This window comes from Festucalex cinctus, chromosome 12 (assembly GCF_051991245.1).
Source record: "Festucalex cinctus isolate MCC-2025b chromosome 12, RoL_Fcin_1.0, whole genome shotgun sequence".
Lineage (NCBI taxonomy): Eukaryota > Metazoa > Chordata > Actinopteri > Syngnathiformes > Syngnathidae > Festucalex > Festucalex cinctus.
In genome coordinates this window covers 9395809-9423778 of record NC_135422.1, presented here as the reverse complement: position 1 = coordinate 9423778, position 27970 = coordinate 9395809, and the positions used below count along the sequence as shown (strand labels likewise).

Below are 27970 nucleotides of genomic sequence, written 5' to 3'. Positions count from 1 at the left end.
GGGGTTGCTTCAGTGAAAATGGATGGGAGTGAATGAGTTAAGCTTAGTTCATGTTTGATCAGCCATCGGTTAGCTAAACTGTGAAGTTAACATAGTTTACTTGTCTTGGTAGGTTTTATAGTGACGCACAAAGTTAGATGTTGTGTCTCTTATTTTCAATTTGCAAAAACCTTACATGCTGCCGTCTCCCCCACCCCCCGATTTCTTAAAAAACAAAATGTTCAAATCAAAATGTAATCATCTTCGCCTCTAAAATCCAGATGTGGCTTCTGCACTCCACATCATAGCTTACTGGTGGGTCGCCAGGTTGGAGCACACTACAAACAAACAAAAGAAATTACTTTCCTTTTGAAAACAACACAATTTGCTCGCAGTCGTGAAAATTCAGGTTTTCTAATATTAACAGGCAAGAATGTAGTCAAGTCTAAGTCAAATTGAGTCTTTTAAATACCAAGTCAAGGTCAAATTAATTGGATTTGTTTTTGTGTGTGTGTAAGTTTTAGCCAAGCAAGTCGTAAAATTGGCATGTGACTCGGGTCCCCAACTGCAGTGAAAAACATGATTTGGAAAAAGTGAACAGCTTGATAATGATAACATACACACACACACACACAAAAAAGCGAGGCTACAAGTGGCAGTGCCTGTTTCTACACCGATATTGGCTTGTTAGAACAGCCGTTGACGTGACATGGTGGATTATCAGCATGTATTCAGAGCACTCTGCAGATTTGCTCCCAACATTTGATGGAAACCCAGATTAATTGTTATAAATGTCCTTGCAGGAAGTGACACCGCGAGGCATCAAATTATGCACACCAGCGGCGCCACAACACAGAGGGAATCGTCCTTTTACATTTCCATTTTTATTGTTGGACAGTGCAGGTCATTTGCTGCACAAAGCGGCATCCGGCCTTGTTTGTTGTCAGCGGTTTGACAATTCAAACATTCCCGCGGGCAACAAAGGCTGTGAATATAATGGAATGTTTATGTTTATATTGTGGTCGTAACTTACATGTATTTGGATGTGAGCTTTTTTTTTTTTCTTTTTTTCTTTTTTTAATATATATATATTTCTGGTCAGTCCAATACACGAAAGTCGTCAGCCGTAAACATTTCTTGACAATAACATGTTTAAACATGACATTCTGATTAATATTACATTTGTGGAATATAAGTTTTGAAACAAAATCCAGCCGTTTTCATCCATCTCGGGGCGGCCATTTTACCACTTGCTGTCGACTGAAGATGACATCACAGTTCTCACAACCAATCACAGCTCATCTGTTTTCTGATGCTGAGCTGTGATTGGTTGTTAAATGAGACCTGAGCAACTATGATGTCATCTTCGGTCGACGGCAAGTTGCAAAATGGCCGCCTTATGATATTGATAGAAACTGCTGGATTTTGCTGCTTAACGCAATATTGACCAGAATTCCGTATTTAGACGAGTGGGGCTACATAGAAAATATTTTTGTCAAGAATTTGTTTTGGGGTTGACTTCCTCTTTAATACAGGTTTATGGTTTGCTGGAGCAAATGCATCATACATAGATTACTTACAAAATGTTGGGCATATGGGGTGTGTAATTTCAGGATTTCCCATTTAGATAGCTTTTCCTGTTGAATTGATAAAAACACAAGCAAGTTCCTGTCCTTCGTGAAGTACTGAGATTCAATATAAAACGTTTATTTCCAAATATTTACAAAAAAAAAACAAAAAAAATCCATAAAGGCAGAATATGATTCAACTCTTGTATTGGATGTTATTAGATTCTCCAGGAACTAAATGGGCCTGTAAGTGTATCTCCCTCGCAAAGAAGCTACTATTAGGCTTAGTGCGAGCTGATGAAGAACAATAAATATTCAAGGCGTGAAAGTGTCTTAAAATGAGAAATGTTCAGTCTGGCCTCTGTGTGAGTCATTTCTTCTCCTTCTACTTGGGAGACAAAGACTGAAAGCCGGCGTCCTTTCGTCTGGCAGAGGTGAAGTGAGGCAAAGGAGAAAAGGACGGACGATTCGTCCTAGTGCTTCATTGTCTTGTAAAATATCCCGCAGGTTACTCGCGTCGGATGGCGCTATCTGGCTCATACGTTGCATGGTTGGAATAATAGTGTGGATGGTGGGGTGAGGGGTGGGAATTGCAAGCAGAGATAGACAGATACGTTTTTTTGTTTTTTGTTTTTTTTCAAGTGATGATACCGATTTTGATTATTTGTAGTCAAGGAGGCCGATAACCGATATTTGGAACCGATATTCATTTTCAGTTTAAAAAAAAAAAGTGTGGGGAGGTGTAAAAATGATTTAAAATACAAATGCCAATCTTGACTTGATGTTGTAATGTCTTAAAGCATGTTTATTGAACAATTTTTCAGACTTTTCTAAATGTAGAAGTGTTTTTGTTGTTGCCGTTTTTAATCTTATGCAATAGTCATTCTTTTAAATTTCTAACAAAATGTTCAGGGAGCTCCCAAGACTATCAGCATGTCTTAAAAAGTTAAAAATGGAAACTTAAACAAGGAAATACCATAGCGCTCTATAGTTTCTACAGTAAATATTTTTGTACCAAAATGTAATAATAACTGAAATAGTTCCCTGAGATTAAAATGGTTTTAGATTTACCTTTTATCGACCATCAGATTTTTAAAACAAGGCCGATACCAATATTCGTCTGCTAGTACATCGCTCGGGTCAGCTGCAGCTGATTCCATGATTGCATGGAATCCACCTCCAACAGACCAAAAACGATATTTGGTCTCTTGGAGAAAAGCATACAGTGGGAGGGGCCTAGCTCAGATTGTAGCGTGGCAGTCTCCTAAGCTGAAGGTTGTGGGTTCGAACCTTAACCCTTGAGTGAGTTTTATTTTTATTTTTTTCAATTTTTTATTTTACTCTACCAAGTGTAAATCTTAGTTTACTCTTACAAAATTTACTGTAATAGTGTCAAATTGTAATTAGATAAACTGGCGTTCATATTAGGGATGAGCGAGTACCGATACCAGGTATCGATATCGGGCCGATACCAAACTTTTTTCAAGTACTTGAGTACTCGTGACGCAGACGAGTACAAGCGACCAATGGCAGAGGGGGAAGACGTTAAGTGAGTCCTCCTCGCCTGCAACTGGCACTAGCTTGCAGCAGTTTTTCACCAAAACTTCACCGGTTTGGAAATACTGTACTTCAAAATTGTGAATCTTAAACTAAAAGAGCATTTTTGTGTTTTATTTTGAGCGCTAAGACTATTGAAGAGTGACTGTGCTGTGTTTTTTGTTTTTGTCAAAATTAAAGGAAATATATTTGTTTAAAAATATCTTTTAGTGATTTTTTTTTTATTTGTCAAAATGTACTACTGGTATCAGTAGTTGGTATCGGTATAGGTGAGTGCTGAGGGTCTGAATATCGGTATCGGTCTGGAAAAAAAAGTGGTATCGAACATCCCTAGTTCATATCCATAGTTCATATATGAAATTTTATGACTTGGTGGATTTTAAAATAGCACAAATAATGTATAAAGTTTATAACAATTTACTCTGCCACAGTACTCAGAAGTTATTTGAAATTAGACACAGTCCTTATGATATAAGGGGTACAAGTGTGTACAAAAAACCCAAAACAAGAACAAATATTAAGCAAAGGTGTGTATCTGTAAAAGGTGTTGATCTGTGGAATCATCTGGAAATTGCTCTGAAAAATTGTGACTCAATGCTGGAGTTTAAAAAAATGTTTAAAAGTAAAGTTCTAAAAAATTATTTATGTCAGACCAGTATATGAAAAATGTACATGTGAGTATGTGTAAGTGATCTGGATAGGTATTATGGTATATGTTTAGTAAATTTATGTATATATGTTTTTGGTAAATGTGAATATGTTAAATGCACTTGTGTATATATATATATATATATATATATATATATATATATATATATATATATATATATATATATATATATATATATATATATATATATATTTATAACTTGGGTTATATATATCTTTTATTATTATTTTTTAATAATTAGTAAATTAAAATTGTATTAATAATGAAATAAGTTTAAATATATTTAGTAAAAGGGGTAGGACTAGATAAGTTTTTAACTTCTTCCTACTCCCTTTTGAACATGTAAGTTATGATTAATTGAATGATTATGTTATTGGGATTTTCTTCTATTTTGATTGTTGTTGTTTTTTGTTTTATCTCTGCTGTTCATCTGTTTATATGTTCAAAAAATAATAAAAGGAAAAAAAAAAGGAAAGGATATTAATTCATGGTTCATTTGCCTTTATTTTAGCACAAGACTAACCTACAAGTCAAAAACGTTCATGTATAATAAATAAATAATCTGATATTCTTTACAGATTAATTTATTGCTCATTTGTTAAAATAAATACATAGGAAAAGAAACTTGAAAAAATAATCGTATATTTATCACAATCGCAAAATTGTGTGTGCGTGTTCGCAATTAGATTATTTTTCAAAACCATTCAGCCCTAATTAGAAAGGCACATCAAACACACACTGATGCACCTTACAAATCACACTCTCACACTAGTCCTCCAAACACACCAGAGGAAACCGGCGCCCCTCATCCCGGCCTCTGTCACAATCGCTTCTTGTCGCCAGGCTGTGTGTGCGTGCGTGTGCGCGCGTGCGCGAGACTCCCTCGAGTGCGTTGCCGGGCAACCGCAGCTGCATTAATATGCGGTTGGGGGGAGGGGGGGGAGAAAGCGAGGGAAAGAGAGAGTAGGGGGATGCCTCTCGTCTGAAAGCAGCGCGAGGTGACGGGTGCCCTTCGCATCACTCCTGACGAAAGGTGCTTCAAAAACAACCTTCAAAGTTTGATTCAAAAACTCTTTGACGAGGCAACGGACGTGAAGTGAAATATTTTCCCCGCTTGTTTTGTTTTGTTTGTTTGTTTGTTTGCAGAACTGAGACGAAAGAGGAGGACGGAGGCGCTCACGTGCGATCTTCTCGCTCCCACCACCCACATCAGCCCATCATCCGTTCTTCAACTTGACATCATCCTTCCACTCAGACAAGACCAAGCACAACCGTATGCGCTTGCAAGCTCCAGCAAGTTGAGAGATGAACAGACAAGTGGAGCGCTCGGACGACAAGTGAGCCCCCTCCTGAAGGATGAGAGGGGTCCGCCGTCACTTTACTTGTCTGCGCACTCCCGGGAAGTGTCCACCTGCAGTATGTCCATGTTATTCCTGATACTTTGCAAGGTAGGTCTGCATATTTAACGGGCCATAATTTGGGGATACATTTATGTATGACCTGAGGTTATGTATACTTTATTAAAAGGGGGGGCTTTCCAGGCTCAGTTGTTTTTGTGTGAATCATTCATAGTGGCCAAAAAAAAAAAAAAAAGACGCTCCGGGTGATGGCCGTCATGTCATGCGTGCTCTTAGCAGGTGAAAGTGACTCTTACGTAACGGCAACGATGACTTTAATTGACGTCTGACCCTTGGCAACATGCTCACTTCTTTTGAGCGGATTTATTAGGCCGTGCATTTTTTTTTTTTTATGCAGACTTAGAAGGTTTTCTTTCAAATACGTTGCTGACGGGACAAATCTTTAGGTACGCCTCAGAGTTTTGATACTTGTCAGACATTACAACAGAGTCAGAGGTGTTTCTAATATTCTGGTTGCATGTATCTTTAAGTGTTTTGCTACCCGAAAAGTAAACAAAACTTTTTTTTTTGACAACTCTTAGCTTTGGAAATAGGCTAGTAGACAATATTGGTAAATTAAATGTGTTTTCATATGAACAAACAACCAGTAGAGAGAACATGCAAAGTCCACACAAGAAGTCCATGGCCGAGATTTGAACCCTGATCCTCAGATGTGCTAACCACTACTCAAGACTTCATCATGTGCACAAGAATGTGAACTTTGGGTGATTCATCATTGCATTCTCTTTGATTGCTTCCTCTCCGGAAAAAAACGTAATAATAATAATACAGATGTGGTAACTGCTAAGCCAATTTAAATTCTGTTGCTGACCAAATCAGCAGCACCAGAGCACAGAATCAATTGGAAAACTAGAGTTCTAGTCGAGTAGACCGACACGTGATAAGCGCCAGAATTTTCATGTCATGCTTTGTTGAGCTCGACTTTTTTGTTCCCTCCAGTTTGCCTCGATCATTAAACTCAGCATTCGTGTTTTTTGGAATGTGGGAGGAAGCTGGAGTAACCGACGACCGAAGTCAAGAAACAAACTTCAAAACTCTTAGGCAGACTGCCCACCAGTGATATTGATGATGATGATAATAATAATCATCATCATCATCATCATCATCATAATATTAATAATCATAATAATAATTAAAAATGAAAAAAAAACACCTCAGTAATGAGAAAATTCAGTAAGAATTGTGCGTCAAAATTTCAGATTGTCTGGCCTTGGTGGAGGTCCAGTTACTCTATTAGCATCCGACAGGGGTCACCAAAATGGTACCTACGTAACCCCCAAGGACCACATGAGTAGCTCACGGACCTGTTCTAAAAAAATAGCCCACTGGTAATAGGACATTGCGATTTCCTTGACAGAGATTTAAACAAATAACGTCTTACCTGCATATTGGTATGTGTTTCCTAATTTAAAAGTGATCAGTGTTATCACGTAAATGAATATTAATTTCTAAAAGTAAAGTATCGAAATAAAGATAATTTGTTGAAAAACTCACTTATTTGCAGTTTTTGTGCTCATTCTGAAACACGCCGCATGTGCATGTTCACATGCATTTCCAGTGGATATTTACCAAAATCAAATCTTTTAAAGTTTGACATGAAATTAAAGTATTTGGAGATCATAGTTTGGGGTATATTTACAGTTTAAACTATGACGGGCAATTATTCACAGTTTTTTGTAAACAGAACATAGTCAATCCAACAAAGACTGGGGAAAAAAATGGCAAGTTCATTCCAGCTGACAGTACGAGACGCTTTCTAATCACCAAGTGTGTCGCGGTGGGCGTGCACCTGCATGCGCATTCCGCGACGCCAAAAGCGATCGTGCCTTGTCGGAGCGCGTTAGCATCTGGCTTCCTTGTTTGACATGCTCACGATTATTCACGAGGCAAACGGTTTCACTCCCCACTGATCTGTAGATGTTAGCTTCTATTAGGCGCAAGCCAGCAGGAGTGTTGGGATTTGTTGTCTGAGGTCTGCCATCACTTCTTCTGACTGCTCTTTTTTTTTTCGTTATGTTTTTTGTTTTAAACGCCTGCGGGGTTTTTGCTGCACAGGTGCGAGCCCGGTCTCGGAAGGATAATAACTCAGCGAAAAAAAAAAAAAAAGGTTGGACTGCTGAGCGGCCTTGACAACGACGGCCCGGATTAATCAGGCATGAAAGTGTTCAAATGAGCTGTTGAGTGACAGGAGCAATCAATAGCGAGAGATAACAGAATCCTCTGTACTTCTTCCGGATGGGGCAAAGTCAAATAACGAATCAATTGGAGCGATCGCCAGAGGAGGAAAATGATCTTCCCTCTGCCTATGAGTTTTTCTTGTCAGGCCAATTTCAAGTTCATACTAAATGTATCAGGGAAAATATGCAGATACGGGGTGTGCTGCAAAACTGACATCTTTACATTGCCTAATGACATAGCCCAGCGTTTACCGACCTTCACTGAGCCAAGGCAAATACTGTCATGCTAATAATAGAACTGCCTAACTCATTTCTTGTCTCTTTGACATTAGCTATTAGCATTAGATTATTAACGTGACAATATTTTACATTATAAAAATCTTGTGGCAAGCCATCCCAACCTGTAAAATTATAACAATGGACTTTTTGGAATTTTGAAAATTTTTATTTTTTATAAGCTAAAACATTTTGGCAATGGCAATGGGTGGATATTTTGGGAGATGGGTTACTCCCCTTTAGTGAGTAAATTGCATGCCCAGCCAGGTTAAGTCTGTGATTGACTGCTAGTCTAGGACTTTTCATTCCTGGCCCCTGATCAAGTTCTTTGTTGTTTTGGCAGTTGCCGTTTTTCATGCTGTTGACCTAGTGGTTAATAGGGATGTCACAATAAGGGCAATATCATGATATCACGATATTAAAACTGCCACAATATCGTCGTCGTCATGTTCACAATATTTAAAAGGAACACATTTGTTAAAAAAAAAAAAAAAAAAAGTCAGGTTGATTTCCATTTGTGCACTTCTAGCACCCTCTAGTGGCTAGTTTATTAGTGCAATTTAATTTTCATTAGGGATGTTTTGGCCTTCTATGTTTAAAATCTACGCTAATTGTCAGACGAAAGGGAACCTAATTTGCTTGTGAAGCGATCAATGTGTGCTTGCTTTAGCAAGTAAGTGCCTCATTATTGTTATTAGAGATTGTAGGTGGTTTATATGCATTGCTGTTATGTACAAAAGCACAATGTTTTTTTGTTTTTTTTTACGAAAAAAGTATGACCTCTCTTTTTTAGATATCGCCACAATATCGCCCCCACAATATCGTGATAATTATCGTATCGTGACCTTCATATCGTGATAATATCGTATCGTGATGTTTGGATATCGTTACATCCCTAGTGGTGAGCCTGTCCGCCTCACAGTTCTGAGATCCAGGTTCCAATACTCATTTCGCCATTTTTGTTATGTATTTGACTTGGTGATAAATCAATGTACTGTTTTTTTTGTTTTGTTTTTTTAGCTACACGTTTCGCAAACTATCTTGAGTAGCAACGACTAGCTTGTCTGTTTTAATTTGGCGTACACTGTATGGACACTTTGGAGGAAAACATGCTCGATTATGTCATCTCCATCATCACGAACAATCTTGCCTCGCCTCCAACTCTCTCCTCTTTCATCTCCTCCACTTCTTGAGAGTTGGCAGACATCTTGTAACGTTCACAAAGATCTCCTCTAAGGTAGTGGCGATGCCCTCTTTATGGTGCTCCCCAGGAGGAGCAATCAAGGCCCGTTGTTCAAGATCAGAGAATGAACAACAAAGCTCCCACAGGAGAAATTATGGATCACGAGAGCAACATCTTCCTGCGGTCAACAGGTCTGATGTTTCCCCCTCAATGAGCCTCTTACTGTGAACAAGGTTGTCGAGAGCTCATTCTGATTCTGAGACATGATGCACACAAGACAGGAAGACGACTTGCAGGCACGCACAAGAAGTTGGAGACCTCAGTGCAGCGAGCGTCAACGAATTAACTGCGCTTATTTTGCATTTTCTTTGCCAAGGAACTATATTGAAATCAGCTGAGGAGCTTCATTTGGACAAAAGTAGTGCTTTGTCGCCATCTTGCGGCATCTCTGTACAGTCCCAAGTAACTACTCTGTGGTGCATGCTGCACGCCGATACTGCATTAAATAGTGGTATCGGTGAGTACTCACAAGTAACATGCCGATACCATTAATTCCAACGCTAATATAGGATTTTGGATGCGACATCTTAATGTCTTGCTCGTGCACGACATTCACTGATATGTGACATGTTCACTGCATGCCGATCTAAGATATCCTATTGGCCCTTGAATGCTCTGAACCAATGGCAGGACAGCTTTTTCATGTTGAGGAAAAAAAAACAACCGATGTATCGGTATGGTATCGGCATCGGCCGATACTGCAAAGATGGGTACCGGGATCGGTATCGGGGGCCAAAAAACAGTATCGGAACAACACTACTGCCAACCCATCACCAAAGTTAAGCATATATACTTTAGTATAATAGTATATGGTTATACGGTTATACGGAGATAATTATCACTAAAAGCAAAAAAAAAAAAAAAACGGTTTTGGCACCTATTTTCCGTGTCGACAAAAAGCTAACACACATAAAAAAATAAAATAAAATAAATAAGTTACTCATTCATGCTTGCGTGCTCATGGCCACAAAGTTTTGTAATTGGTCATGCAATCATACTCCAGCCTTTCCACTTCCTGTCAGGAAGTCTATTTTTGGTCCACTATAAGCCTACAAGCTTTTGCTGTCGCTAGTCGCCGTGTGCAACCCACTGACCTGCAAAGAGACAACACGTTTCTCCTGAGAGGTTTCGGATGCCAACTTGCACAAGCTGCTGCGCCTCTGGGATCTACAACAACAGCAGCAGCAACAAAAAGAGAACATACTACGGTTACTTTTTATACACACCTCACCGCAGGCTGCATAAAACAATACACTAGTTGAAACTCAGGAGTGCGCCATCATTTTTAATGGCTGCAATCAACAGCTACATGAAGACGGTTTCAGGCAGAAATCCTCGCTAAAGGGCATCTTTCCCCACAGCTTATTTTCAACTGTCCAACGACAGACAATGAATGTTTCATCGTTGTGAACGCTGCACTCTTTTTGCGCGCTTTGAACAGAGCAGATGGCTGATATTCTATTAAAGAAAAACGCCTCCACCTAATTTATTTTTGATGGGAAAATATTTCTTGCAGTCGTGAATAAAATATGGCGGCACGCAGGCGGCTACGCAACACGGTGTAACATGCGAGAGGCAAGATGACAGTGAAATTATTATTTATTTATTTATTACTATTTACAGATTGGGAGCCATTGTGTTTTTTTATCCATCCATCCATTCATCCATCCATCTACTTAATTAAATTGACAACTTTGGACAGACTTGCTTTTTGTTAGAACTGTGATGATGTCCTGTCTGAAGAAAAAAAAAAAAAAAAAACACGCAGCTCAAAATTTGGCATGTTTTTTTTTTAATCCCAAAAAATTAATGTTTAATGCTAAGAAATGTTAAAGCAAAAAACAACAAAAAAATCAAATCAAAACATGAATACATTAAAATATAAAATAAAATACAAAATATAAATGTGTTGTTTTATAATATTTAAAAAAAAAAAAACAATGGAAGTACAATACTTTTTTTGATGAGACTATAAAATAGAAAATAATGCATCACCAAATTTTGTGTTTTTTTTTTTTTTTCTTTTAATAGAAAAACATTGTGGGGCTATGAAAAAAATGTAGAGAGAAAAAATATGTTTTTCTTTGTTTTGTTTGGACTTTTGGGGTGAAACTACATCATGCTTACATGAATTTCTGTCACTTCAGACTGGTGTGAAACGCAAACTCCAGATGCTTCCAGGGAAAATGGTCAACTCTGTCTACAGTGATGAGGAAAGGGGAAGCCAAGACAAAGAAAGCAAGGAGGAGACCATCTTGGCCATGTTGGGCATCATCGGGACCGTTCTTAACTTGCTGGTCATCATCTTTGTCTACATCTACACCACGCTGTAGAGACGTTCTACATCAAGAACAGCCATGACGACCGACGTGCAGATATTTGTTGGAGGGCGGAGGCGGAGCAAAGACAGGAACGGGATTAAACGGGATCGAAGGCCACGCGGTGGACGTGCAACTATCCGCAATATTGGGTTGCACGTACAGAATGCATTTTGACTTTAAAGGCTTTGAAGTGCAGCGCCGCTCCTCAGATGGATCACAAAAGACTGCAATGACTTTTGAGGAGAGAGAAAAAAAAAACATTTTATAATACTATATATTCTTATCTTAAACGTGTGTTTCAGATTTTCTTCTGCGGAATGAACAATGTGAAATGAACAGAGACTTTTTCTAGATGAATTTCTTAACAAAACACAAAAATAATTTTGAACAGACTTGGAAAAGAGAGCTGTTGAATTGAAATTTATTTGGAGTTTCCTTGCCATATTCTTCAGGAAATCAGGCTGGTGTGTGTGCGTGTGTTTCCTGGGTAAAATTGGTGTGAGTTTTAAGTGCTGAAATAATCAGAAGGCCATTCCTTCTTCTCCTTCTTCAGATACTAAACTACGTGAAGTCAAGTAGTCAAGTTTGCATCAAATTCAAGACATGATTCATCAATAACTGACTGAATTTTTTTGCCCAATATTAACCAAAATGGCCTGAAGTTTTTAAGCCATCAAAACTTGAGCTGGCTTGTGCATCTACACATTATATGAATTCCAGGGAGGAATTTATTATCAGGTTACTACCATCCACTCAAACGTCATATACAATACCGGCATACTATGTACAACTCCCACTTTTAATGCTCATTTATTGGGTGAATTTTTCAGAAATTTCTTACATTGTGAAATCCAAATGTTATACTGGCCATGACCTGGGGCGACATCCAAAATAACTTTCCCACTCGTGTTGATTTCATTAAAGAAGGTCACATAAAAGTTTGGTGGAATTTAAACAGATGTGATCTGAGCCATTTCTACATTTATATACAGTCTAGCCATTTAAAAAAAAAAAATTGCTGGGTGACTTTCAAGTTGTTCTAATTTTTAAATATTTTATAAAAGTGAATTAAATCATTCCAGGGTTAATATTAAAACCAGTACAGGTAATGGTTTAATTAAAGTCTTAACATTCCTACTGTCATACTAGTAAAAAAAGTGATGTTCAAACTGAAAAATCATCATTTTGTGAATCAAGTAAGAAATCCAATTCTTGTTATAAGTACACAGTGTGAAAACAAAATCAAAGAACATTCACTTCCATATGTAGATACATTTCAGCCGAAATTAAACCATATTTGTAAAATTCGTTATGTCTGTTTGAATATGATGTTGAAATAGTGAGAAATGCATTTTACATTTTTTGACCCGAATCCTCATTTCGTGTGTCTCAAAATGTAGAACAGCTCCCTCTATTGGTATAAGAAAAAAAGCACTGCCTAATTACAATTCAGCTGTATTTTAACTTTTCGGTTAAGTACGATTGCATTCAATCTTCAAAAACTGTTTTTAAACATGCATTTAGGGCAAGCCTTTATTTACCTCTACATTTATTTGCCATACATTTCACTGAATAATTTTTGTTGTTTTTATTGCTCGCCGCGAATAAAATGAGACGGCAGTGAAAAGGCGAGTGGCATAACAGGACAGGCAGTTATTGATCGTGAAATTTTAAAAACATTTTTTAAACTGTCAAAACATTAGCTGCGACAGTCACGTTGCAGATGAGAAACTTTGTTGAAATGAATACAGAGTAAAAAAAATAAAAAATGGCCCCCAAGGAGGACATTTTGTTAACATTGTGTAAATGTGGCCTGACAGTTAAGCCACTGAGACAAAGTCTGACAAATATTTGCCCACATCATACATAATGACATTTTGAACGTCATTTTTCCAGAAAATGTGCGGTTGAACTCCTAATTGTATTCACTTTGTGGGTGTTGGACTTTGGCAGTTCTGCTGTATTTTGCAGGTGTACCTAATGTATAGTCCAGGAAACCTGGTGACGTTTACCTCCAGTTGGTCATCAAAACTACATCATGGGAAAAACCTCATGACTTCAAAAAGTGCCTGAGACCTCTTTGTGTCTCACGATCACCTTCTCTTGGAAAGGAGGCAAAATTAGACCAAATGGGAGCTTTCTAATCAAAGAGCGAGAAGATACCTGCGGGAAAAGCTGCATCCTCATTTGACCACCACAGGACTGCACTCTTATAATGCAGATCAATCATGTATTTCTGTTGAAAAAGGAAGGCCTATTAAGCACACAGACGCAGAGATAATTGTGAATGTATTACTAATTATCGGCAGTGTTGATTATCTCTCCGGTTTAGCTGTCTTTCAGAAATGTATTTAGTTACACTATTCTGCTCTTTAAGTGTATGAAATGAATCCGAATGGCACTCCTTCACTTGTGAGCTGCAAATGTAAGTTGTTTTTTTTTCATACTGCAATCTTTTTGTAAAAGGAATAAAGTGATGTTGGTGGAAATGGCTGCTCATTTGTTCTGGTTATGATTATTCATCCAACGTTTCGCAGTTTGGCCAAAATATTTCATGTGATGTCACTTGTTCCGAAATTGCTTTTACGTTCTACTAATAACAGTGGTTAAATAATGGGGTAAAAATGACAAATGACTTTTATATTACACATTTGACATTGAATTTAAACTGTTTAAAGCGCTATGTGGGCTGAAATGATTTATCAAATCAAACTCGGATTGGATCACACAAAAGAAATTAAAGCAAAATCTTTGACTTGAATCTTCACAGTCAGTTTTACACAGAGATTCATGTTACTGTAAAGCAGTACTTCTCAAATAGTGGGACGTGAGGCTTCATCAAGGGGGCCCATTTGACTTCGGGAAACATGCTTTATTTTTTTATTTTATTTTTTATTTTATTATTTTTTTTTTTCTGTCCTAGAATAAAGTGCAATTGCACCTCCACTACATTAGGGGGCAGTGGCGCTCATTATTGGCAGTGTGCGCAGGGAGCATTCGCTCTGTGGTGTTGGGGTTTTGTTTGCACTGAGCATGCACACTTTGCCACAGCAAAAATAAATAAATCAGTACAAATGATTTTATATTTTTGTTTTGCAGGTTAAAGTTGTTGTTTTTTTAAATATTGTGCTCCTGAGTTAATGTTGGTGATCAGTTTGAATGCATTATTATTTATTGATTTTATGTAATTTTATTTTTCCGTATCATATGGTTTGACATGGTCAGTCAAAAAATGTTTATAGTTTAATTAAGGATTTAATTTTATTTTTGAATTTCAGATGCACTTTACATACAGTTAATAAAGCTTTTCTTTTTTTTAAGTTCTTCCATTTTTATTTTTTTTTATTCTCTTATACGTTAATACGTTAATATGTTTCGGAGTTAAATATTTCATTTGGCTAATTGATTTAAATGAAATAAAAGGTGCAATTGTAATTTGTGTTTGACCCCAAACATCAGCAATTACTTCTATTAAACCACCTTGCATTTGACTAATAACAGGCAGGGCTGGACTGGCACAAAAAAAAAAAAAAAATAAATAAAAAATAAATAAACGGCCCTGCATTTTGACTTCAGCCCACCAGCCAGTCTTGCCTAACATGTATTTCTACCACTGATGTTTATTGATGATGTTTCAGTTTGCTATCTATATTCGAAATGGATTAATTGACTGACCCTTCTAAATTGTAGGTCTCTTGTTGTAAATAGTGGAAAATAATCATGAAAAAACACTGCATCGGCCCCAAAAGATGTCGGCCCACCGGGCATCTGCCCTGTATGCCAGATGGCCAGTCCAGACCCGATAACAGGTTAAAATGAATATTGCGTGTTACAGTTAAAGGTTTGATTATCTTCTATGGGTTTCATATTGTACAAATTCAAACTATTGTACCAGTGGTGTTCTCAAAAAGTCTGACAAGAATGTGAGATGAGAAGATGGAGGAGGAAACCAGAACTGAAAGAGTTACATCCAGGAAGGCGTAGTTCTCTGCTGAGCTGCAAATCCTTCTGCAGGATAGAGAACAAGAGTGCGACACAGCACTGAAACGCAAACCAAATCTGTCGGAATACATTCACTTTCTTCCCTTTTCCTGTTTTTGTACTTCTTCCTTGAAGGTCACGTACTGTGTCAGAATCATTCCCCAATTCTCTCTGCTAACACCTGAATTAATCCCTTTTTTTTTTGGTGGAGGAATTTAAAGTCTTCTTTTAAACAGCGCAAATGAGCATCAAAAGGGTATTTGAGGCAGCCCAGCTGCTTACATTCACGCATGCCCTTCAGCTGGCTTCAAACTCTGTTTCACCTGGACCCAGCAGGCGCACACTTCAGAATCACTGTGAGCAACAACGGGCAGAATCCTAATGTGGATTATACACTTTTAGAGAGTCAGTTAGCAGTGTGTTAAATCAAGGAAATTGTGACAATCTTAGAACTGGGAATCTGCATATGCCATAAATGTGTGCGTTTTTTTTTATGGAAACGGGTAACAGTGGACAAGAGGGATCTTAAAACAGTCCAAATAACTGCGTAACCACCACATTTACATTGGTTCCCGCAGAAAAAATGTGCCTAAAAAAATATTATTAAATGATCTGATAAGTGGAATAAAACCTGCGCAGGCGATGAACCCATCCGCCGCACGGGCCACACCAAATCAACCAGACATGCTAACAACTAGCAGCGTCCAGCGTTCTCTTTTTTTTTTTTTTTAATTCAAGCTAAGTTCCAGCTGCAATGGCAAAAACACACTAAAAATAAATGTTGTTTACAGTGGGGCGTTCACATTTGTAGCCTTTCAAAAAGTCAACCTTAAACATTTCTTGACAATAATATGTTATCTGTGACCTCACTATTCTAAACATGACATTTTGATTAATATTACATTTGTGGAATACAAGTTATGAAGCAAAAGCTAGCCATTTTTATCCATCTCAGGGGGCGGCCATTTTGCCACTTGCCGTCCACTGAAGATGACATCACAGTTGCTCAGGCAACGACCAATCACAGCTCACCTGTTTTCTGAAGCTGAGCTGTGATTGGTTGTTATCTGAGACCTGAGCAACTGTGATGTCATTTTCACAAGTGGCAAGTGGCAAAATGGCCGCTTTCTTATACTGAAAAAAAAAAACTGCACGATTTTGCTGATTCACTCATATACCACAAACACAATATTTACCAGAATATCGTATTTAGACTGCATAAAACATTACTGTCGAGAAATTTTTGGGGTGTTAACTTCCTCTTTAAGATTAACAACCCGATCAACATTTTTTTACAAGCACAGTCCTTCAAGGAGGATCACACCGGATGTGGAATTAAACTTGACTGCGAAAAAGGGTCAAACGAACACGTTGCTGTAATTAAATCCGAGCGGTGTGCTTCAAGAGTGAATTCCATTAAAAGCATTTTTCTTTCTTTTCCAATGCGACCTTAAGGTAGCAAGCGCGCATAAAGCATGCATCGAAAAATGTGATGCAATTTCATCGCTGCGGGTTTGCAGTGGGGCGAGGAGCCCGTATGTGGAGCCTTCGATCTGATGTCCACATGCACTTCTCAGATGGATTACACACTTTTTTTTTTCCATTCCTGAGATCTAATAGCACCTGTTTATTACATGTTACATGATTTTCAGCCACCTGCAGCTCACTGCCTTGAACTAGACGAGCTTGTTTGAATCGTTATCAACATTAGTTGCTTTTGGTGCCTCCAACAAGTTTAAGAACCACTGTTTTAGATCATTTGTCATCAACTGTTTTAGTAGATGGAACGTCAGGGGGCTAAACCCAGAAAAAAAAATTGCCGCAAAAATTAAAATGACTGAAAATCACCCCCTCGGAAAAGCACCTTATTGTTTGGAATTCCCCAACATGGAATTGTTACAAAACTCTGCTCTCAGAAGCAGGTGGCGGAAACAACAAAAAGCAGCAACGGTTGTCCACCCATCCCTCGCCATCCTCGTTTTTTTGTCGTGAAGATAAAAGTAAGTGCTGCTGTCAAAATAAGTGAGGAGAGGCTGACAGGCTTCTGAGGAATAACAACCGGAGGCGAAGATGTAAAAGATTAATGAGCGGACGCCGTCAAGAACAAATCACTCACATAAAAGCTCCGTCAACACTGGCAGCGTGACTGCCCACCCCCACCAACACGGCATCAAAACACCCGTTCCTCTCTCAACCTGTCATCTTTTCTGTGGTTGCAGCACGACGTCAACGTGACGATGGCGCTTCATCAAATGTGAATATATTGCACACGTATGATTTCCAACCATACATTAGTGTCAATTAAAATAAATTCGCACAATCAGCTGTGAAAGTGAAACTACAGGTGTTGTGCTTTGTGCTTCCGTTTCCATTTTTCACGCAGGTCTTTTGTCAAATGTAGTTTTTTCCAACCTTCTACTGAAAGTGAGTGCTGAGAAGAAGCAGTAGTGAGGTTAAATATAAAAACTTAAAAATTACTTTCCAAATTAAATTTTGTGCAGGCAGTAACTGGTTCAATGATTTTTTCCCCCCATAAATTCAGAAGAAAACAGAATTATAAAGGCCGAAATTTTTTATTCCAATTTTGTTTATTTAACATTTTTTCAAAATAAAGGCCAAAATTTTTTGTACCTTAGTGTTTTCTTTACTGTTAACATGAATTTAAATGTATTTTCTTACATTTATGACACACCTAACTTAATGCACTCTAAGACAATTCTGAATCTTTTTTTTTAACTCATTTGCTCCAAAAAACGTATAAACACGTTCTATTTTAAATGTTTTAAGTGTCCCAAAGACATAGTTATACATTTTTTTTTATCTTTTTTTTTTTTTATGCTAGAACATAAAGAAGGCTTTGATGCAGCCTCTGAACTGAAGAGAATGCAAGAAGCAGTGGTAGTTATTACAAAAACAGACAGTAGGTGGCAGCAGAGTTTAAGAGATCAAGCAGGGTCATATTTTTCCCCACTGTTTTAAACAGATTTGTAAATAATGACGGAACTTATATATATTCTAAAAAACTGAAACAGATAAAAATACTGTTTTGTTTTGTTTTTTTTGCTGATGAAAGAAGAGACTAATCTTTCTTTTGGTAGGTTCCATGTTTTTATAGCAATAGTACACAATATTCTGTGGGCCTTGCAAAATCGGTCAAAATCCAGTAAAACAGCTGGGAGCGAAGGGGGTTGCTTCAGTGTAAATGCCTGGGAGTGAATGAGTTAATTTATATTTACAATGATTTAATTAATAATAGCTTTTTAATTAGAGTAACACATTATAATCACTTCAGTGTTACACAAACATGAGGTGAAAATATTTTCAGACTTCTAATTCAATAATTGTAAATTAAAAAAAGATTCAGAATTGTTTTAAAGTGCATTAAGTCAGGTCTTTCATAAATGTAAGAAAATATATTTAAAATCATGTGGAAAAAAATCTGGCCTTTAAAATTAGATTTTCTTTTGAATCTTTGGGAACAAGAGATATTAAAATAATCGATTCATGGTCTTATGACTATCAGGCTCGAAAAGGAAAATCGACATTGATTATTCGATTTTTTCAACCCATCACTAGTCCAAAGATGGATCCGGCAAACGCTAATGGATGGATGGATGGATGGATGGCTGGATGGATGGATGGATGGATGGATGGATGGATGTTTTGACACAGCAGTGCAAAACCACCACAATATCGATACCCAAAATAAATACCGTATATGCAAATCTACTGCAACCATCTCCAAGGTGTTGGCATATCACACGAGCCACATCTCAAACCATTGTTGAGCTGATCCACAACACAAGGCCAGCGAGAAACGCCAGTTAATTGCCCTGCTTCGCTGCTAAAATGTCACACCGGCGCCCTTCCCACGTGGACCGTTCGCATCTGCTAATAAATGTTTGCCTTCGCCTCAGTCAGCTCAGGCACATTACCGTCATACGACGACGCCATACTGGCAAAAAGAACAAACAAAAAAAAAAAGAAAGAAAGAAAAATCAAGCACACCTGGCCGCTGGTGTAATTAACTGCTCTTATGAGATCTAATTGAGCTGGGGGGGGTTCATTTTTAATGTGACGGCTCGTTTCGTGCGGGCGCTAATCAGATAGCAACAAGGGATTAACGGTTGTAAATAGGGAGGTTCACAACTGCTAATGTCATTTGCTCACCAATGATTTTTTTTTTCTTTGCAACATAATAAACAACTACAGTGTAATTTAACATCACCTTATATTGCATGTTTTAATGATGATTTTTTTTTTTTTTTTTAACATACCATAATTTCTCCAGCCACTAATGTCGAACACTACTTGGGCAAATGTGGTATACAGCATAACATAAGGGTCCTTGGCATGTCCAATACATGCATGCAACTCCCCATTTCCCTCCAATGCATTTTACTTTGATTCCAACCAGCAATTCGGGAAGACGTCATCTCATTTATATGCTAACAAAACATCTCTGATATCATCTCAGAAAATGCATAGCATCACAAGCCGAGCACTGGTAGCCATTTTGCAGCCAGTCTCATTCATGCGCCTGTCTGAATGCACTGATCGGCAAAGAGAGGTCAGAGTCTGAGGCCACTCTGCTTTTATATTGTGTGTACATGCGCGCACGAGTGTGTGTTTAGGAATTTTATTTACTTTGACATATTGTTGCACTTTGGGCAACGGTACTATGTATGCATGTTTGTTTATTTGTTTGAGAGATGCCTGCACAAGAAGCAACCTGACCTTCAGTTGTGTTACTGTTTATAAGCAATCAGTTTTTTTTTTTTTTTTTTTTTTTTTTTTTTTTTTTTTTTTTTTTTTTTTTTTTTTTTTTTTTAATGATTGAGTAGGTCTTTGAGGGAAAAAAATGCACAAAATGAGTTCTTTGTTTGCTATTCACCAGTTTTGTGCCATTCTTGAATTGTCATTTTTAACTCATTTGCACCCCAAAATGTTCGATTTTAATTAATTACCAGTGTCCCAAGGACGTAGTTATACGTTTTTATATTTTTTTTTATGCCAGATTGAGTAGGTCTTTGAGGAAAAAAAAAATGCACAAAATGAGTTCTTTGTTTGCTATTCAGCAGTTTTGTGCCATTCTTGAATTGTCATTTTTAACTCATTTGCGCCCCAAAATGTTTGATTTTAATTAAATACTACCAGTGTCCCAAGGACGTAGTTATACGTTTTTATATATATTTTTTTTTATGCTAGAACATACAGAAGGCTTTGATGCAGCCTCTAAATGGCCAGCAGGTGGCAACAGAGTATAAGAGATCAACCAGGGCCATGTTGCAATAAGCCGTTTTCCACACAGTTTTAAACAGATTTGTGAATAATGAGGAAACTTAGCTAGTAAAACGGAAACAGACAAATATACTTTTTTTCCTGATGAAAGAAGAGACTAATATTTCTTTAGGGAGGTTCCATGTTTTTATCGGAAAATCAGTCAAAATCCAGTAAAACAACCGGGAGTGAATGGGGTTGCTTCAGTGCAAATGGCTGGGAGTGAATGAGAGCCTTTACAGTGTTTTTTTTTTTTTGGTTTTTTTTTTTGTTTTGTTTTTTGAGAGTGTTCAAACTCTGTTTAAGGCTGGCTATTTAATACACGCACTGAGCATGAAATACAGTATTGCTGCTGTGACATGCATCAGTTCAAGCAAATGCAAATGTTCATGGTCCTATGTGGCTATCTGGCTTAACTTTTCATATGATATATCCCATTTAAAATAAATAAATAAATAAATAAATAAATAAATAAATAACATTTTGGAATACTGTTACCTTAAGGTGTACTCTTACATTCCTGAATGTGTGTGGGGTGTCTTTAATGCAGCAGCTCTGAGACATAAATGTGAAGCACAGTATTGATTTTAAATGAAAACATTTTGTTGTATTTCTTAACCTTGCCATCCCCTCAACTTGAAGCTGCCCAATTCAATTTTTTCTGTACTGGATTGTTGCCCGACTCAAAGAGGGCTTTAATTTACTTTTAGCTGCTGCAAAAGGCATCTGTTGTTGCGGAAACACAAAAAGTGTAAATACAAATTGTATTTACAAAATTGTTCTATGTTTTAATCCATTTAGCTATTCAAATAATAACTTTACTAATTTATTCTAAATGAAAAATATTACATAAAATATTTTACAAACATTTTATTATATTTAATTAATAATTAAATTTAAAAAAAATTTTACATACACTATTTTTTTTTTTGTATCTCCTTTTATATAACTCGACCAATCTCAGTTAAGATATGAAAAATTGTTAGGTGCCACGTGTTTTTCAAGAGCTTATAGTTTAATATTAGTGCTGGTCACCACATGCACAAAAAGCACACTTGTCTCCATGCAACTCCGAAACTTCTGATGTAAACTCAGTCACTTTGAAGCCAAAGCAAGAGCGTTGAATTATTCAAGCCAGTCCGCTGAGCTCAAATGTGACGAGCAAACAAACAACGGCACGGAGCTGTGAGAGAAGATTCAAATAAGCTCACGTAGCCGCTGCCTCGTTGGGCGTCGCAGTTTGCTTTCCGGATGCGGGCAAATAGGACTCGACGAGGATGAAACGGCGTGCGAACGGCGGCTTTGAGTTGCTTTCAAATGAAATCACCTGAAGATCTTGTATCAAAAAAAAAAATGTGTCTGTTCTAATCACAGTGACATTGCAAGCCTGCTTCAAATAAATGTCTTAACATGACCTTATGATGAGATTTAGCCCCGCCCACTTGACTTGCACTGAACCCCCAAGCATCACCGGGTTGTGATCTGCATAATCAGCCATATGTCAATGTACGTTAACTGCTTTCCTATTACGTTTACATCACATTTTGGAATGAGGGAAGTACAAACACCTTCCCAAAAAAAAAAAAAAAACTCAAGACATAGTTGTTGTTTTTTGGTAAATTTCACAGCAGAAACTAAAAATATGGCCGTCAAAGTTTTTTTTAAATACAAATTCCAATCTTGACTTTGTTGTAAAGTTTAAAAGCATTCATGCTTTTTGAACAATTTTTCAGACTTTTCAAAATGTGTAAGTTTTTTTTTTTTATCTTAGACAATATAATTCACTTTAAAATTAAACTAAATTAAATTAAAGACCATTGCTCTGCTTTAAAAAAAAAAAAAAAGAAAGAAAAAAAAAACACCTTAAATCTTAAACCACATTTCTTTGTTTTAATGTCGAACAAAAACAAAAAGTTAAGATTCCCAGGGTCACCAGCATCTCTTATAAAGTTATCTGAAAATTTAAATGGTTTCCTGAGATTGAAATGGTTTTAGCTTGACCTTTTAATCGGCCATCAGATTTTGCAAAAAGGTTGATACTAATATTCGTCAAAATTCCCAATATCCATAGTGCATACATTTTGCTATTGTACAATGAACCACCATACATTCACCTATTTTGTATTTATTTATTTTGACCAAATCTCACCTATTCAGTGCTTTTATGATCAGGCCCTCTGGTGGCATTTTGGTTTCAGCGAAATAATTAAAAATGAGTTGAGGAGCCCTTTGCCACTGTCCTGAAGGCATCTTTGGTTGTCATTATTATCTATTAAAAAAAAAAAAAAAAAAAAAAAAAGTAGAAAATGTCGTGTCGGTGCAATTGTGTACACTGTATGCAAAAATAATATAAGGCGATTTAAAGAAAATGAATTCAAGTTCTATTCAGTCTTTATGCAATGTCACTGTAGATGATGAAGAAATAAGACTACATGATGTATAAGTGGCAGTTGCAGGTGGGCAGTGCAGAGATGTTCAATATGTGCAAGATAATGGAGGTGAGCCTCCTCCACACCTCGGCTACTGCCCACGCCGTCGCTTTCTCGGGCAGACACACACAAACGCACACACAGGCTGTGTTCTCTGTCAAGTTGTCTCCCGGCTGTCATGGAAGCATTTTGTTATCTCGTCTTCCTCACTAACATAAACGCCTCATGCTGTTTGGGAGTCCTGAGCTGGTTTCAGACTGGCACTCACAGGCTCACTAATGATGCCAGTCATCAGTGTGTGAGTGTGTCAACGTGTCCCTTTCTCTTTAAGAAATCATCTGAATCCTTTCCAGGATCAAACCGTTGCAACATACATTTTTGGGGGGGATGAAATCGGCCCGAACAATTTAGAAAAATAATCTAATTGAGATTATGCAATACATTAAAGTGCCCTCGGGCTCACACTGTCCATGTCACAGCTCACCTCTTTCCCAGGTTTGGTCTCGTGACGTTCGCAATCCGAGCCCGAGGCACTTTGACGTCAATTCCAGTGGACAGCAGGGGGCAGTATAAGGCCAAAATGGCAGCGCCTCGAGATTGGTGAAAATTGATAGATTAATATGCTTTGCTTATTCTATGAATGCAATATTAAATCAGAATAGAGCATATTGCATAGAAAAATTTTGGTCTTGAGTTTTCCTTTTTTGCTATTTTCCACAATCCACATTTACAGAAATTGTCAAAGATGTATCATGTATTCAGAAAGAAATCACTGAATTCACTTTAATGGTGTGAAACAAAGTTCATTGCTGTGTTCTAAAACAATAATAAATCTACTCACCTTGTGTCGGCGCATGATGGACACAGGAGGTGGAGGCGGAGGACTTCTGAAGGCGACTCAACTTAAATGCATCACACGCTGTCCTAAAAATTAAAAAAACAAGTAAACCGCCGTATATCAGTCAAGGACAATAAATTATGTGTAAATGAAAATGCCTGGGAGGTGAGGTTCTTCATATAATGACAAGAGCTGACTTTGCCGTGATTTATTATTGTTTCTTTTATTGTTTAGTTACGTAAATAAACACCCCTGGCTACTATAACTTTGCCAATGTTGCTGTCACTTTTAACAAGGGTTGATTTGTAGCTTTTTTTTCCCCCTCACAAAACATTTTTAACAAAACTTTTGTGAGGAGTTGAATCCATTATATTTTGGTGAGGGGGCCGAGATTAGGATAGGTCAACTTGTGACATTTTCCTTTGCTTCTCAGTGAATAATTTATAAATGTTAATGCCGTAAATGAGGCAATAATACGAAGGAGATGGATATCTGTAAGATTATTTAATACCCCTGAACAAAAATGAGATAGCTAGCGATGATAGCCAGCTACCAATAATAGCTAGCTAGCTAGCGATAATAGATAGCTAGCTAAATAGATAGATAGATAGCTAAATAGATAGCTCGCGAGCGATAATAGATAGCTAGCTAAATAGATAGCTAGCGAGCGATAATAGAGAGCTAGCTAGCTAACGATGATAGATGGACAGATGGACAGATAGATAGATAGATTAGATAGATAGATTAGATAGATAGATTAGATAGATTAGATAGATAGATGGATAGATGGATAGATGGATAGATGGATAGATGGATAGATGGATAGATGGATAGATAGATAGATAGATAGATAGATAGATAGATAGATAGATAGATAGATAGATAGATGTAGATAGATAGATAGATAGATAGATAGATAGATAGATAGATAGATAGATAGATAGATAGATAGATAGATAGATAGATGGACAGATGGACATTTTGAGAATGAGAGCCACTGCAAAGGTTGGGATACACCGCATTAGCTTATTTAGACGCTGTTTGTTTATAAACAGAGAGAAAGATTAAAATCAATTTACCATGCCAGACCTACTAAAATAGGCTCAATTCATCATCTAGTGTTTATGAGAATTCATTCTTTTGTTTGCCTACACAAACCAACACTGTACATAATGTGAACACTGCTTGTTCAAAATGTTCCCATCAAGGGTGACAAAACAACTGTGCGGTAATTACAGGAGTGTAATTGGACAACATTGATAGACACGCAGAGAGGCTAATTAAATAGAGCGGTTCGTCACATTTGGATGCTGACAAACAGGCTCAGGTATAATACACGGATTGATTAGCAGCCACTATTCGCCCCCAACCCTCACAATGAAGTCTTTGGCCTGGTAAGTAATTAGGAAGTGAGCACATGCTGCTATCGAGCAGCTCGCAGAAGCTGAGGGGGGTACTAATTGTTTTTAGTTGATTGTTCGACCTTTCTGATGGAAAAGGAGGACTCTTGACCATACTGGCGAGAGTGTGGTTTACACAAGAGAAGCTGAAAATATTAAAAATTCAGAAGTGCCTTCTGACATGAGTGAACCAACTTCTACTTTTTTATAACCCAACTTTTTTTCTTTTGCCTTAGGTAGCTTAATGCTAAAAAAAAGAACGCAAAACCCCATATATTGGTTAATAAATGGCATTACTGAATGTTTTAATAAAGTACTATTTAAAAAATAATAATTGGGAGATATTGATGTGGACTGAATGGATTAGTGATTAAATGAATTAATCCATTCATTTTAATAGGAAAAGACAATTTGAGAAGTGTTTTGTGTTACAAGTAAGGTCACAAATTAATTAAACTCTTGCCTCAAGGCACCTCTGTAGCATAATGCGGTGCACTTGTAGCCCACTAAACTTAAGGCAGATTTGGGCCATAATGAAAAGGGCGAGGGGGAAAAACTAGTATAATTACAAGACAAAAATGGTAATTACAAAAAAATAAAAATTAAAAAATAAATAAATAAATAAAGTAACAAAAACAACTACATAATATGCAGTGCAGTTTTATGTATAAAAAGTGCTATATAAATGAATTTTGATTTGACTTGACTTGATTTTGTGTGGTCAGTTCTCAAAATTCAATTCAATTATCATTCCTTTGTGCGTCAGAAAGTGCGTACAGTATAAAGGGAGGAGAAACAAACTTATGATAATATTATGAAAATGTACACAACAGCAATAAACGCCTGGTAATCTCTGCACTCGAGTAAATAAACTCCACAGGTGACTATTATGAGGAAATGTACAATAGTCAAGTTGATGATGACATTTTTGCCTCATAGGCTATAGCATATTGTGACTATCTAAAATGATATCGACTTTTCATAGAACAAATAGCAAGCTTGCCATTGTGCTAACAGCAGTTAAATTACACTGAGCAATGGCGCCACCTCCTGGTTTCAAACATCAACACACTTTAGAAATCTGTTTATTGGCACCCACTCCCAGAAAAGAAAGAAAGAAAGGAAAAAAAGTTCATTGCACTAGGTCACTGGTTAATGTATGTGATGTCATTTCCACATCAGAAGTCCGCATTTGCATTTCGAGAAGGAGGTGAAGAATTGCCTGGAAGATAAATAAAGCTGGCACTGACTTATTTTCCTCCCATGGACTCATTGACTGTTGCCACGGCAGCCATGTCCCTCTTTACAACATCTCTTTTCCAGGCAGGTCTCTCAATTATGTCTTTAAGTGTCGGCCTTTGTGGAGCTGAATTTTCTGGAATGGAACGTTTTGTTCAAACAAAGTAGTACACTAAGGCCTGCTTTAGTTTTAGCACCACATTAGCCAAATTTGCTGGGTAAAATTTTAAGTTGATGAAGTCCATCCATCCATCCATTCAATTAGTTTAAGCCCAATGAGGTTAGTCCAACACGTTAGCTAAATGATATTAATCCGATGAAGATGTCTAATTGACATTAGTGTGATGAAGGTTAACTTGAAGTTGAGTTTGATTTGGCATAATTAGCCTAAATAACCTATACAGAAAAAAAGTTAGTTGGATAACTGCAGCCTTGTTAAATTATCCTAATTGAATTCACCAGATAAAGTTAGCATGATAGAGTAGGCAGACTGTATAAAGTTAAGTTTCGCCTCATGCTAGATTTATTAGGTTAGCCAGATAAATTTAGGTGATAACATCTGATAGTCTCAGCCTGGTTTGGTTAGCCAGGAGAAGTTGGGTGGCAAACTTTAGCATGTTAGCCAGGAAGAGTTAGCATAATTTAGCTGAGATTAGCTGTATGAAATTAATCAATACGACTTTCAGCCGTAGCCATATGAAGTTAACTAGAGCTTGTTAGCGCTCAACCTGGAATATAAATTTTACCAGAAAGTTTAAGCCCTAATCCAATTGGCTGGAAAAGGCAGACAGTGCATAAGCTTACAACAAGTAGCCTACAAGCTAACTCAGTCACATTAGCCTCGACTCGACCTGACCTGTTTACAAAAACCCTCAAGAGCAGAATATAATTGAATGGTGTTGTATAAACACATTTACTGGAGTCATAATTGAGAACTGCTGCTATTTAACTTTCTCACAATAGTGATATTTCTGGCCTTCAAATAGAACCTTACATAATGACAACAAACTATAACTTATGGGAAACCCTGGTTGCCATTTGTGGCCTAAAAACAAATCACATAGAAATCCATTCGTGGTGAATGAAGTTCTTACTTGTGCGCATGAAGAAGCTGAGTGAAACTGACCACACGCGCACACACACAAAAAGCCACAGTTATGCAGCATGCTGGGCTGTGGTGTTCATCTTGTTCCAGAGGCTCCTCCCCACTCGTCTGGAAGCTGTTGACTTTTTGTCCAGATGTGGGCCTCATCTCTTTATAATGAGCCACCCTAGAACACGAGGGAGAATAGAAACAACACAAGCTCGACCACATGGCAAGCAGCAGCATGCACACACTGTAGATATGAAAATTATATAATAAAGATTTGGCTAGGATTGGGGAATTAAGTGCTTGTTCAGAGTTGGGGGAAAAGTTAAGATTCACTGTACACTAGTACACAGTCGAATGAGATCCAATACAAGAGAAAGATAGAAAGGTATTCATTCACTTATCATTCAATATTGTTATGGTTGTAATTTGTAGGGATTTTTGGTAATGATTTTATAAATATTTTTACAGAATTATTTAATTATTAAATATCATACTATTATT

At 37.3% G+C, this 27970-nt stretch overlaps 1 protein-coding gene and 1 long non-coding RNA gene across 5 annotated transcripts in view; one reads left to right on the top strand and one right to left on the bottom strand.

Annotated features, from left to right (window-relative positions):
- The window catches only part of LOC144031942 (protein TUNAR-like), a 62294-nt gene extending 48586 nt beyond the window's left edge, over positions 1 to 13708 (top strand). Inside the window, exons 1-3 of one of the 2 annotated variants that reach the window (XM_077539486.1) lie at positions 4730 to 4807; positions 4921 to 5222; positions 11036 to 13708. In XM_077539486.1, coding sequence (XP_077395612.1) covers positions 5193 to 5222; positions 11036 to 11221 — 216 coding nt within the window. In that variant the 5' untranslated portion in view covers positions 4730 to 4807; positions 4921 to 5192 and the 3' untranslated portion in view covers positions 11222 to 13708. Of the gene's footprint in view, positions 1 to 4729; positions 4808 to 4920; positions 5223 to 11035 lie in introns of those variants that run through there. The other variant, XM_077539485.1, reaches the window with a different exon arrangement.
- LOC144031944 (uncharacterized) lies at positions 179 to 27592 on the bottom strand. Of its 3 annotated transcripts, none has more exons than XR_013287634.1 (5): positions 27471 to 27592; positions 23741 to 23823; positions 23384 to 23489; positions 9983 to 10055; positions 179 to 317 (listed from the first exon to the last, which is right to left on the bottom strand). It is a non-coding gene; the product is annotated as an uncharacterized LOC144031944 (long non-coding RNA). The 3 variants fall into 3 exon arrangements; XR_013287633.1 differs by lacking the exon at positions 23384 to 23489 and adding an exon at positions 13373 to 13445; XR_013287635.1 differs by lacking the exon at positions 23384 to 23489.
- Positions 27593 to 27970: the final 378 nt, after the last annotated feature.